Here is a 13,302-nt window from a genome sequence, read left to right on the forward strand (position 1 = left end):
TGAGTGTCTTGATTCCCAGATGTAAATGTGATGGGAAACCTGTGTGGTGAGCAGAAGAACAAGAAAAATATAAGGGACGTATGGGAGAGATGCAATTTTCCTGTTGGCAAAACAGAAAAGGTTGCGATATCTGTTGGATCAGTGACTTTGTAGAGATGCATCATTTTTTAATGTGAGAAAGTATTCCCTGTGATCAACAAAAATACTCAAAGGTCAGATAATCTCAAATTTTGAGTGTGAGATTATCGCAAAACTACAGAAGATGAATTTATTTCCAAGCATTTTGCGGTTTTTTTTTTTTTTTTTTGCCGGTAGGTGTATAAACAAAGTATTGTGTTTCTGTGAGGGGAACAAGACTAATTAGTGAATGCCGCATAGCTGATGGTTCTGGAGTTCACTCAGATTTGTTGACTCGAAGCACAACTGGAGAAAGAGAGACTTGCGGAGCTGACTCATGACCTATCAGAGGCGCATTGCTAAAAGCAGTGACCTGCGTCAGAGTTGGTGGAAAACGTCACCCACTCACAGTTTTCCACTCACACTTTCATCCAGGCTTCAGAAAGTCTTTGAGATGCTCAGATTGTCTGTTTGCTGCTCTTTCTTACAGAAAAATGAAACACCTGAGAGCTATTAGGCTGCATGAATCACGACTTAGTGTCCGCTCCCTCATTACTGATTTCTGTTTCATATTTTTGCTGTTTCCACTCGGATTCATTGTTCACTGCACTCAAGTGTCTCACAGTGCTGAGATTTTGTTTTGGGGCTGCAACACAAGCCACATTTCACTCTATTTCATGCATGTAAAGGTGTTTTAAAATTAATTTTAATGAAAAAAAAAATGCAAGAGAGAACAAAAATATTACAAGACAAAAACAAAATGTATTATGACTGATTTATTTACATATCAACAGAAAATAAATTATTGAATAAAATATCTATTTAAGGGCTTATACCCCTTCTCTTTCTGTCTTCAGACAAACAAGTCTTGTGTAAAAATTTCAAACATTATTTTTGTGATTAGTTATTAATCTGTTCAAAAACTATTCTGAGAAAGATTACTTGGATCATTTAGAAACAAAGAAAAAGTTGTCATTCAAGTTTATAAATTACTGTATTGTGATTTTTTTGTGGTGGTTTATTTGTCATCAGCTCATTTTTAAAATGAATCAAGAATGCTAAAAATTATTTGTTACTACCAATAAAGAGTCTAAATTATTTTAATTTTGTTCTTAATTTGTTTTTATTGTTAATGTGACATCTATATTTTGACTTAAATGTTTTTTTTTATTACTATCTTTTCTTATTTTTATCATTAATGTGTCCTTTATTTAAAAATGAATCTGTCACTTGTATTTCAGTAATTAACCACTAGAGGGCACTGTTTAAAGATTAAAGTAAAAACAGCTCAGTCTGCATTGATCTCCGGTTTGTGGCTGGATTTTTATTCATGTTTATTCCTATTTTTCACCATATAAACAGCTGATGATTTTTTTACAGTTATTGTTAAACATTATGGAAATCTACCAAACAGACTGTAGATGGTAAATAAGAACACAACGTGACAAATCTTGAAAAAACCTTTTGAAAATAATTTCTACTTAGTATTTATTCCTGACGATGCATTGCAAAAATGTGGAAGATAACCTGAGACAAAATCTCTTTTCAGGGGAAAATTTGTACAGGACGCAGACCGGAGTGTAGGACACAAAATAAAAACTACTATTTAAACATTATGAATTTCACTTACACACAATGCAAATAAGAAAAGAGCATAAGGTTAAAACTTAAATTAATTTAAAAGGGGACTAAGAGTAGAAATAACATTTTTTTCAGTTGTCAAGAAGTTTTAAATTCATTGAGGGGAAATGACTTTTGCAAATTGTGCGTAAGAAAAAGTTTTTAAGTTCTGAACAAATTTTATGGACACTGAAAGAGGATGTGATGAGCAGGTATCGTTCTGACCTTTTAGGATTTAGGAGCCTGTTTAACAGAGGCTGTATTAGTCTAAACTACAGTATCTTCACCATATAGGTGGAACTTTACATTTAGAAAATTTCTTTCCAAGTCATTTATAAAAATGATAAAAGGAGCAAGAAAATTTTTTGCAATTTTCATTTTTATCCTCTGTGCTGATTTATGACAAACACTAACAAAATACCTGAGATAAGTTGGCCCAACTTCTTCAAATCGGACAAAAATTGTGTCAAACGTTTGTGCTACACTTGTGTAGCAAACATTTTCATTTTGCCGGCATCATTTTAAAGACATTAAAAAAAGTTTCCAGAGGTCATGAAAGGTTAACGAGCCCCCCCCCACTCACCTACGTTTGTGCAGCAAAATGTTTTGTTTGTGCCGCTTTAGCTTTGATGATATTAATAAAAGTTTAAAGGCCAAATGTCAACCAGCTCCTCTAAATCAAGATGACCTTCAAACTTTCATTAGCATCTCCAAAGCCAAAGCAACACAAACAAAAAAATTTGCTGCACAAACGTTTGACACCATTTAGTCTAATTTGAAGAAGGTGGAGGGACCAACTTCACTCAGGTTAACAAAATTCATTAAGTTTGTAATCATAAGAAAATCTGAAAAAGCTGACACTGCATGAACATGCTGTGTGTGCAAATCAAGCTGTAAATATAAGTGAGTTCAACTTCTTAGACTCACTTATCACAGAATGTTGCTGCCCGAATCTGTATAGATATTTTTTGTTGATTTTTTTGCAGTTACGTCAAAATGATTCCCACACAAAAACAATTTGCTGAAGTTTCTTTATTTGAAACAGTTCCCAGAAAGACTTACAGATCAGGATACAGATTAAAATAGATTCTGAAACTGCTTTATAAGTGCAAATGAGTACATTTCTCTACTGAAAAATACTACAGACGACAGAACACCATTCCTGCACAGGGAATGTGGTAGCTGGATGTGAAACTCGTCGATGGAATGTCTGAAGTGTGCCGTGACGATCGCAAAGTTACACCGAATGTACAGACAGAAGGTTTCCATGCACGCCGTTTGGTCTACAAGACTACTGTGCAAAACAAGTCACATTTTAAGACTATCAGTATTTCTGTAAATGTGAGACTGAAATGATTGAGCTGATGGCAGCTGAATGCCCACCATGAGGTTGATCTGTTTTCAGGCACTGCAAAGGCTGATTCATACATTCTCAAAATCAGGTAATGCTTTATTTTAGTAGTTGCTGTAAATTCAAACCTATATCAAGTTATTCTACTGCTCAAATAAATTACTTGGCACCCATGAGATGTAGAACGGTTTCAATGACTAAGCAGGTGATCCAATTTAAATTACATGACGTGTAAAATAAAGCGCTACCCTAAAGCTCTATATTCTGTGCTGAGGCTTTAAATTTATTGCATCGACACTCAGTCCAGACATGCATGTAACTGCATGAATAAATACACCTGAATCACTCAGAAATCTGATAATATCACATGTATTGTGAAGCTCAACGGGAACAAAAAGGGTTAAATTGAAAGCTAGTTTTTAAAATGATAACCAGGCTACAAATACTCAAAGGAATGGAGTCATTTCCTTCCTCGCCAACACGGTTTGAAATGACAGCCAAGTACATTAAAATATCTAGAAATCATAAATTAATGTATATATATATAAAAAAAAAAAAAATAAAAAAAAAGAACTGAGCCTTCTTCTGCAGAAGCGGCTTCAACATGTTTGCCTCTTTCTCGTCCTTCCCTCTGGGATGAAAATGGTAGAAGATTTTCCCGATATGCAGCGGCAGCAGCAGCAAAGCGTGTGGAGACGACACTTATCTCCTCCGAGAACAAGCAGAGCAGAAGGGCGGGACGAAGCTGTAGAGAGAAAACGTCTTGGCTGGACGGCGGCTCGGCTCAGGGGACGCTGCCGGATCCGAGGGCGTCTTTCTCTGCGGACATGGACCTGAGCAGCTCCTCCACCCAGCGGACCTCCGAGGCCACCTGCTCGGCCAGCGCGTCGTAGCGGTTCTCCAGACGCCCAAACTTGCGCTTCAGGTTGTTGGCCGACTGCATGGTGAGCCGGGTGTCCTCCTGGCACTTCCTGCGCTGCGTCTGGGAGCGCTGCAGCTCCTGGCGGATGTGGCTGAGGTCGGCGGAGATGCTCTGGTTCTCCTCCTTATACCAGCCCTCCTTCTCCTCGTAGATGGACAGCAGCGCTGCCACGTCCTCCTGGCAGGAGCGCTGGTTGCGCTCCAGCTCCTTCAGGCCCTCCTCCGCGGCAGCGATCTCCTCCAGCACCTGGGAGAAGCGCTCAAAGTTCACGTAGGTGTTGTTGGGAGGCATGCTGGAGTGCGACTTGATGGTGTACTCCTTCAGCCGAGTGGTCTTCAGGCGACGGCGCTCCGTTTTGTGATCCCGATCCTCCTGGCGCACGTTTCGCCTCTTGATAACCTGAAGAAATCAAAGATCGGAAATTGAGAAGACGCTCCACAGATATTACGACAGAATGCTTTGCCAGACTAAAACTTCCAGAATCCTCTAAGGAATAAACTGAAAAGGTTAAAGATGATCTATTATCCTTCCCCGTTAGGATAAACCATTAAATTTTTGCACAAAATCATTCTTAGGTGATGAGATTTTAGTCTGATCAGTTCTGTCTATTTTGAGCTGTTTTAGGGTCTCTTGTCACTTTAAATCCACATAAGCTGCTGCTGCTGGCAACGCCCCCAACTCACCATTATGCTTGCATTTAAAAAAGACTGCAAAATGATGTAAAATCATACAACCATGCATCTTTGAAAAGCAGAAGTAGAGCCTCCTGCACAACCACCAAGAACGCAGCAAGTGATTTCTGGATGGTAAGTCGACAACAAAACAGCAGCAGCCATTATTACAGCAGTGAAACCAGCTGACCAAATGTTCTGGAACTCTGCTTGGGTTGCTAGGTAACGACACAGCGCCTGTCGAATGTGACGCTACATTGAAACGGCTCATTTTTCCGAAACCAAGAAAACATTAACTTATTGATAAACAGCTGGCGGTTTTATTTAAGTTTTTTTTTTTTCCTTTTGCTGTTTTCAGAAGCAGTAGAGACCCAAATGGAAGTACAAAAATATGCAAAATGAGAACTTTGCATAAAATATGGAAGAATAACTGGATGACTGGTTACTTAGGATAACAGATAAAGAAATGGACTAATGCACTGACAGAAGGATGAGTAGATAAATGGATGGAGGAAAGAAGGCATAAAGGACTGATCAATAATGGACAGAGACAGACTAATTGATAATTGTATTATTGGTTGCATGGATAACAGATTAATGGATGATAAGAGGAAGAAAGGATACATTTATGGATGAATAATAGACAAATGAATTGACTTATTAATGGATGGAATGGTAGATAACAACAACTCTCTCTAATTTCTTAATCTATCCAGACTTGGGAAAACATTTCCTGAATTTTCCAGCTGGCGTAAAAACCCTTAGATTAAACTCCCTGGACTTTAAATGAGACTCCAAACATCCCGTAAACACTTTCTGTACAATCTGCTCACCTGACGAGAAAATTAAGAAATTACAAGAATAATAAAAGCATAAAAAACCTGATTAAACGAGTCAGTAGATCTACTAAGCACCATTTCTAAGTTTTGATGGGAACAGTGAAATAATGAATAATTAAAATGCCAACCTTAATCCAGGGATGCTCCAGACTGTCATCAATTGTCATTCTCTTCCTACACAAACAGAAATCATTCATCAAGTTACCATTTCTTCTAACCTAAGATGCAGTAACAAACAATATGAATCCATGAGTTTTACTTATTTTATTACTTTGGGTCTTTGACCAGCAGGCGGCGTATGAAGTCCTTGGCCAACTCGCTGGTGTTGCTGAAATATTCCTCGTCAAAGTCGTAGTTGACAGCCGAGATGTTGGTCAGAGTCTCCTGCTTGGTCTCGCCGAGGAAAGGCGACGCTCCGCTCAGTCTGGCAGACAAAACGTTTCCCGTCAGAGCTCACTTTAGAAATGATTCGACCGAATGCTATGATGAGAAACTTTACTCACAGAATGTATGTGATCACTCCGATGCTCCTGCAAGCAGGAACAGATGAGTTAAGATAAGCGGCAGGTTGGTAAACATCTCTAGATGAGAAGAGGAAAATAAAACAAACCAAAAAAAAGACTCCTCACCACATGTCTGCCTCCAGGCCGAGTGGCTCGTAGTTAACTATTTCTGGCGCTGTAAAAAGCATGAAAGAATGAAAGCTTTAATTCAAACCAGATGTGATCTGAAGCCAAACATTTTCCACTTACGAGGTTTAAACTCGGAGTGCAGCTGTGAGGCCTTACCGACAAACTCCGGAGTCCCAAAGATGTTCTTGAACTCGTTTCCAGCTTTGATCTGGTGAGCGATCCCAAAATCAATCAGCTTGATCCGGGGGTTGGGAACGTTCTTATCCAGCAGCATAATATTCTCAGGCTGAAGGATTAAAAAAAGAAAAGGATTTTTACTTTTCAAGGTGACCTATTATGCTTCCTTGTTAGGATTGGCCTGTAGGATATACAGAACATGTTCTTTACATATTTTTACACAAAATAATTCTAAGATGAGGTTTTAGTTGCTCAGTTCTGCCTATTTCAGAATGGCTTGTTCCACCGTGTCTTGTCGCTTTAAATCCATATAAACTGTTGCTGACCACGCTCCTCAATTCATCGTTTACTCTCACATGTGAAAATGGCTGAAAACAGATGTGAAATTATACAACTATACACCTTTGAAAAGCAGAAGTGGAGCATCCTGCACAACCAATAAGAATGCAGCGAATGGCTTCTGGATATTAAGTCAGCAACAAAAGACTTGTCTTTTCCAGCAGCCATTGCACAGCGGTAAAACCAGCTGACCAAACATACTAGAGCTCAACTTGAGTTGCTAGGTGACGGGCTGGGGTTCGGCTGGGGTTGCTAGGTAATGGTGCAGTGCCTGTAGTATGTGACTTAACAATCGAAACGCCAAAAATCACAAACTTATTGCCAGGAAATGGCTGGTTGTTATTTTTAAGCACGAGGCTTAAAGCAATGCAGATAATTTTTTTCTTTTAAACAGAAAAAGTAATATAAACACAGAATGACAATTATATTTCCAAATATAAAACACATTTCATCACTACTAATTTGGTTAAAAGTGGCAAAAATTATTTTTATGTCTAGTTTCCATAATTTTCCACTAAAGTGGATAAACGACCTGCTTAATGGATGAAAGGAAGAATAGAAGGATTGACGGGTTAAGATCTGCTGACTTAGATCCAATGATTTATTTTCTTTCCCAGACGACAAAAGAACTCCAAAATGCTTTGAGAAGGTAGAAACATCACTACAGAGCTAGCTAGGAATTTTATTTTGTTTTTTAAAACTCTTCACACTTTTCCTCTACAGTATAAGAAGAAGTATTACTTCTTAAGCAGTATTACTTTTGAGCCTAGTTTCATTTGTTTCATGGAAAACTACCAGGGTTAACACCTGAAGCCCTTAGCAGCCTTTAATCTCCCACCAGTTCCCCTCGGACGGCTGACCTTCAGGTCGAAGTGAGCGATGCGCTTGGAGTGGAGGTAGTGGACGCCGTCCAGGATCTGCTTGAGGAACTGCGTGGCCTCCTCCTCGGTCAGAGACTCCTTCTCGGCCAGGAAGTCGAACAGCTCCCCGCCGGACACCAGCTCCAGGATCAGGATCACGTCCGTCTTGTTCTCAAAGATGTCGTGCAGCGTGATGATGTTGCTGTGCTGGATCTCCCGCAGGATGTTGACCTCGCGCTCGATCTCCTCGCGGCTCACCCCGCGCCGGCTGGACGACAGGCGCCGCTTCTTGATGAACTTGGCCGCGTACTCGACGCCCGTGCTCTTCTCCTTGCACTTCCGGACGATGGCGAACTGTCCACTGGAGAGAGAGGGAAGACCAAACCTCTTGTAGCAATCTATTTAACAAAAACGTATCACACACCGCAGTAGAAATGGTCAGAAATCTGCTGACCATCATGGTGGACATGAATATTGTACTGAATTTGGACTTTTAATGATGCATTCGAACTAGGGGTGGATGATACAGACTTTAAACTTTATTGGGTTATTTTTTGATACTATTGAACTTTGATACTAAATATAAGTTTAGGACAAACATTCTTATTTACAATAATCTTCTTCAGGATGCCACGTACTTAAAAAGTGTGATTTATATCAGTAGACTGCACAGTAAGTAGATTTAATATTTTATAATTTATTGGTGCTTTCATGGGACAAACAGTGGAGAAAATGGCAAAAATATCATTTTCTATCATACTGTCAGTTTTATTTTTTATTTACCTTCAATGACTAAAATTGATCATTATAACAATAAATCAAAATCATATCATAGGACATTTTTCATGATATGATATATGATACATACACATTGCACAGTATCTGTCATAATAACCAATTAATCAATTAATCATTTGATAAATTAAAGTGAGTTCAATAATTTCCATTCAGATGATTAAGATTTTTTTGAAGAGCAATTATGTTTACAGAGAGTTCATAAATGGTTTTGTTTACAGTTTCGGTTGTGTGCTTTTATTTCCTTTCCATTTATATTTTTTAGGTTTTATTTAGTATATTTTAAATCTCTTCCTGTTCCAGTGTTAAGTGTTACTTAAAGTTTATATTTCTATTTTCTACAACAAATATTATTGTTTATTGAAATAATTACTGGGACATTTACAGGCCTATACTTACACTAATATTTGATTAAATGACCTTCAGGAACCACAAGCTCAATTTATAATCTTTGGGGGATATTTTGGCTGGATTTGTCATCCATTGCCCCACAGGAAAGGGAAGAGTTACTTTAAATATAGTTAAACAAGCCATTTTCCCACAAATGTTCAATCAGGTTGATGTCAGAGAGTTAGGGGGGGAAGGCCATTCAAGAAGCTTCAGATTAACATTTCAAACACAGTTTGATGTGGAACATTTAAGTATGTGCAAGTTTCCAACATCTGCCAGGTCATAGGAAACTGGTTGGGATGTTTGGGATCAAACCAGTTTCCACAAACACGGAGATGCCGGAACGCCACAGACGCTGTCTGGAGTGAAGCCAGTTTAAAATCAACATAGACCGACGTTAAGTACTAATTTATGCACCCAACTGATGCAAGCTGTAATCAGTGCAAACTGAAAAAGCCACTTTAATTATACAGCTGAGGAAGATTCAAGACCTTCATTAAATGCCAATGCTAATGCAAATAGTGAATATTTGAATATTGATTAAGCCTGTACCTTATTGAAACTCTAAATGTAAATTATGCTAACAGATATTTTCTTAAAAGAGTGAGAGACTCCTTTCAGACAGACAGAAATCTTGCAAACAAAGCTCAATATCAGCGTCATTTCAGGACAAGTCCAACACTAAATAACCATTTTAATTGCACTTCAAAACAACTACATGGAGTGAAATGTTATTTATAAAAAAGAACATCTAAGTGAAACCAAAGTGGAAACATAACAGCAGGATCTGTCCCTGTAGGACTGTTAATTCACATCCGTTTCGGGAAACAAAAACACTCTGACACTGTCCCGATGTTTAGAAACACTCCACCACAGCAAAGGAGGAAAGGGACAGCGAGAGCCACTGACGTCACAGTTTTTGCTGCATTACTGCAGAAAGAGATTAGCCAAGGCGGGAAGGTGGGTCAATCTCTTTAAAAAAAAAAAAAAAAAGATGACTCGTCTTTAAAAGTGTCCAGTGCAGCATAAAAGTGCATTCAATTATATTTTATGTTGCTGATGCAAACTCGTTATGATCTCAGTTTTTTTTTTTTTTTTGGCAGCCTGGAGTTCATACCTGACAGATCAATAAACTGTGTGGTCCAGATACGCTCATAATTACAAGAAATAGATCACTGGAGTTTAGCTATACAGCTGAGGAAGCCTTATTAGAATTTCATAAAGTGCTTTGCATGCATTTTGCCTGGCACTAAAGGGCTACTGTACTGAAATTAAACACCTGAAAAACATGTTTCTGTCAAGTGGGAATGGTTCCTACCTGCCCAGCTCCTCTCCCATCTCGTAGTAGAGCTCAACATCTTCCTGCCTGAAGCCAGCCATGGTGCTGACGACGCTAACTGTGAGGGGAGAAGGTCCTGCAGGTGTCCTGCAAAGTAAAGAGAAAGTTAACTATACATATCAGTCAATAAAAAATAAATAAATAAATAAAAGTTGCATACACATAGATGCATCACTGTCATATTTTAATTCAATAGAATATTAGAAGTCTAAAAAGGATTCATAATAGACATGTTTTGTTGTCTATTATGGGAAGTCAGATGTTCTTTGACAGCCCTTAATCAACAAAAATGTGCATGCTAATAAAGCTGACTCTTCACAAAGTGCTGCATCCTAGTATAATGATGGAAAGTTGAGTGGAAGGAAAAAGTTGCTCTATGTCCCTCTTAAAGTTCCACAACCATACTGTCTGCTGCATGAAAAACTGCAGAAAAACTGCATGGTTGCCAAACTTCATAATTTGCTCAAAGCACCAATATGCATTTTATTCACCACCGTATCACTGTGCTTGATTGGCCAAAAAAAACTTGCCTGACTCAATTCAAATATGAAATATTTAGAGTATTGTCAAAAAATAAATAAATAAAAAGTTAACACTTTTAGCAAGACAATTTTAAGAAATAACATTGTGTACTGAATCCATCTAATATAAATGTTCCTTTTTGAATTTAAATACTAAAATGGATTCAACTATGGCTGGTTCTCTAAGAGCAAAACATTCCCTTATTATTATTTTTTTTTAAGATAGTAACCCGAGTTATAAAGCAGCATAAGAGTTTCCTGCCTGAATGGACGTTCAGCTGCTCTCCTTGTCCTGCCTCCTGTCCTCCTTATTTGGTTGTAGTGAAAACACAGCTTTAGTTTTCAGACACTTTGGGGCTGATGTCAGACCTCTGCATACCAGTCTTACTTAGATCACCTCCTGCTCATGCTTCAGCAAACTGACTCAATTAAAGGGCCCGGAGCGACCTCACAAAGAGATGTTTTACCTTTTAGTTCTTCACGCTGCACAAAATATGCCCAAGTCTAAAGGTTTTTATGAACGACACAATTTATGATTAACGTTTTTGTTACGGTTTAAAAAGAAAACGGGCTTTTCCTGAGAAATACAACCGATAAAACAACCAAACGACAAACGTGTTACAGATTACACGAATCAAACTGAAAACCCACACATATCCCGTTATTTTATTCATGATTGAAGGAGTTTCAACGCATTAACAAGAAGGAACAAAACGAATCCTGACAACGGAAGACAGCTAGCTATAGCTCGGTACATTACCTAGCGTTAAACGCCGGCTGTCGTTGTTTTATTAATTTAAACCTCACAAAAAACTACAAAAACATAAATTATGACAGCGAAATACACAGCTAGTCAGATTAAAAGAGAAAACATTACAGCAATGGATACTCACCGTACGGTTCGCTACAACTACTGCCTTCCTCATCCAACTAGCTGAGTGGATCTCCTGGTTTATCAACTAATTGACGTCAAGACAGAGAACTTCCGGCATCTAACTTCAAAGTAAAAGTTTTTCAGAGAATTTCGTGGATTTTTATTTTAACCTCCTGACTACCAAGAAAAAAATATTGTCCAACCACTATTTTTTTTTAAATCCCACAGTCTTTGTAAGCCAATAAAATGTTTTATGCACTTACTTTGTCTCTTCCCATAAAATGTGTTGTTACTGATGAATGCCATTTTTATGAATTAGAAAAAAGGTATGTACAAAAGTTCCACCCCTTCACATGTGGTATCATTGAAAAGCCCTAAGGAATTAATTCAGTAGAATGCAGGAGGTGGGAGATATTCAAGTGTAGAAATGTCCTCTACAGAGGACAAAAATGAACTGCTGGTAGTCAGGAGAATAATTAAAAAATGACAAGGTGTTTAACATTAAAATAAGCTACAAAAATGAGAGTATACCAGGATAAACTGAAAAAGTAATTAAAAAAAAGTTAAAATAAAAACTAATAAAACAAGAAATCGCTTGGATTTATGGTAAGTGCCAAAATTTAACAAACATGCATTTTAGTTATATTTCTATATGTGTTTATTAAAATGACAAATGCATTTATTAGATAAACTAAATTCAAAACATTTGTTTACAATAATGTCTAAAATACAGTTAAGTAATCAAATGTGAAAACCATTAAGAAGAATTTGAATTCACCATATTTCAAAAGATTATATGACCATTTAGGCATTTATTAAACTATTACACGGTCCTCTGAGGCAAAGCACACCAGTCCATCTCTGGTGTGCTAAAAGAGATCAGTTTTAATTTAATTTAATTAATGTTTTTGTCTGACCTAGTTAAAGTCTATTTTTGAAACTCATCAGCTATCTGTTCACAATTATAAACTTAAGTAAACTTGGGTAATGCAGAAAGATAATAATCCAAAGTTCATTTCTAGATGGCTGAAAACAAAACATGTAGGTTTTGGATCGGCCAAGTCAAAGTCTGAACTAAATTGAACTGAAATGCAGTGGTGAGCATAGGCGTTAGATCATTATATTGAAATGTCTGCAATGCCTGGTTGGGATGGTAACTATAAATTTCTTGCATGACAGATATAAATAGCGTGAATTTATACAATGAATTCATGTGATTTATTAAAAAGTCAGATTATTTTTTTAAATCAGATTAAAAAAAAAAAGATTCTCGATTCCTTGTGAAAGTATAACCTCTTATTGTGAAGTTTGAAATTCTTCAGATTCCGCTAATAATGGCTGACATGACACAGGTAAAATATACACCAGAAGGAAGGACATATGGAATGACATCAGGCTGAAAGTCTACTGCATCATGTCTGAATAACAAGATCGAGCACGCAACAACAAAGATTATAGAGTGGTCCTGCTGTGAGCTGCGGATGTAAAATACCAATGACATTGTTGAATAAATGTGGCAGAATTACAGCTGCCTGTCTTTTTTTTTTAAACTTATTCAGTCTCATGATGCTGTACTTAGCTTTGTAATTGCACCAATAAAACGGTAATTGAACAGTTTGAAACGCGGACACTTAATCCTGTTAAATGCAAACCCCTTTTTCAACTAAAAAGTATCCTCAAAAGTTGTTCCCTGACCGGGAATCGAACCCGGGCCGCGGCGGTGAGAGCGCCGAATCCTAACCACTAGACCACCAGGGAAGATGCTAACTGCAACGAAAGAGCAGAAATTGAAAATGGTAACACAACACAATAGTGTGATGTTTCACTTCTATTTATGTTTAGGGAGACAAATATA

The 13,302-nt window shown here is 37.7% G+C and overlaps 1 protein-coding gene and 1 non-coding gene across 3 annotated transcripts; both read right to left on the bottom strand.

The window, feature by feature from the left end:
* Window positions 1-2,754: 2,754 nt before the first annotated feature.
* dapk3 (death-associated protein kinase 3) lies at window positions 2,755-11,574 on the bottom strand. 2 transcript variants are annotated; one of them, XM_008434449.3, is made up of 10 exons: window positions 11,467-11,548; window positions 10,836-10,880; window positions 10,032-10,139; window positions 7,529-7,889; window positions 6,309-6,438; window positions 6,150-6,198; window positions 6,024-6,050; window positions 5,792-5,944; window positions 5,649-5,694; window positions 2,755-4,409 (listed from the first exon to the last, which is right to left on the bottom strand). In XM_008434449.3, the coding sequence occupies exons 3-10, from the start codon at window positions 10,091-10,093 to the stop codon at window positions 3,873-3,875; spliced, it is 1,365 nt and encodes a 454-aa protein (XP_008432671.1). In that variant the 5' UTR covers window positions 10,094-10,139; window positions 10,836-10,880; window positions 11,467-11,548; the 3' UTR covers window positions 2,755-3,872. The 2 variants fall into 2 exon arrangements, with proteins under 2 accessions (XP_008432671.1, XP_008432670.1); XM_008434448.3 differs by lacking the exon at window positions 10,836-10,880 and having other exon boundaries at window positions 11,467-11,574.
* Window positions 11,575-13,133: 1,559 nt separating this feature from the next.
* On the bottom strand, window positions 13,134-13,205 carry trnae-cuc (transfer RNA glutamic acid (anticodon CUC)). Its single transcript has one exon. It is a non-coding gene; the product is annotated as a tRNA-Glu (tRNA).
* Window positions 13,206-13,302: the final 97 nt, after the last annotated feature.

The sequence above is a fragment of the Poecilia reticulata genome, chromosome 17 (genome assembly GCF_904066995.2).
Source record: "Poecilia reticulata chromosome 17, P_reticulata-male-v2, whole genome shotgun sequence".
In the NCBI taxonomy this organism is placed as follows: Eukaryota; Metazoa; Chordata; class Actinopteri; order Cyprinodontiformes; family Poeciliidae; genus Poecilia; species Poecilia reticulata.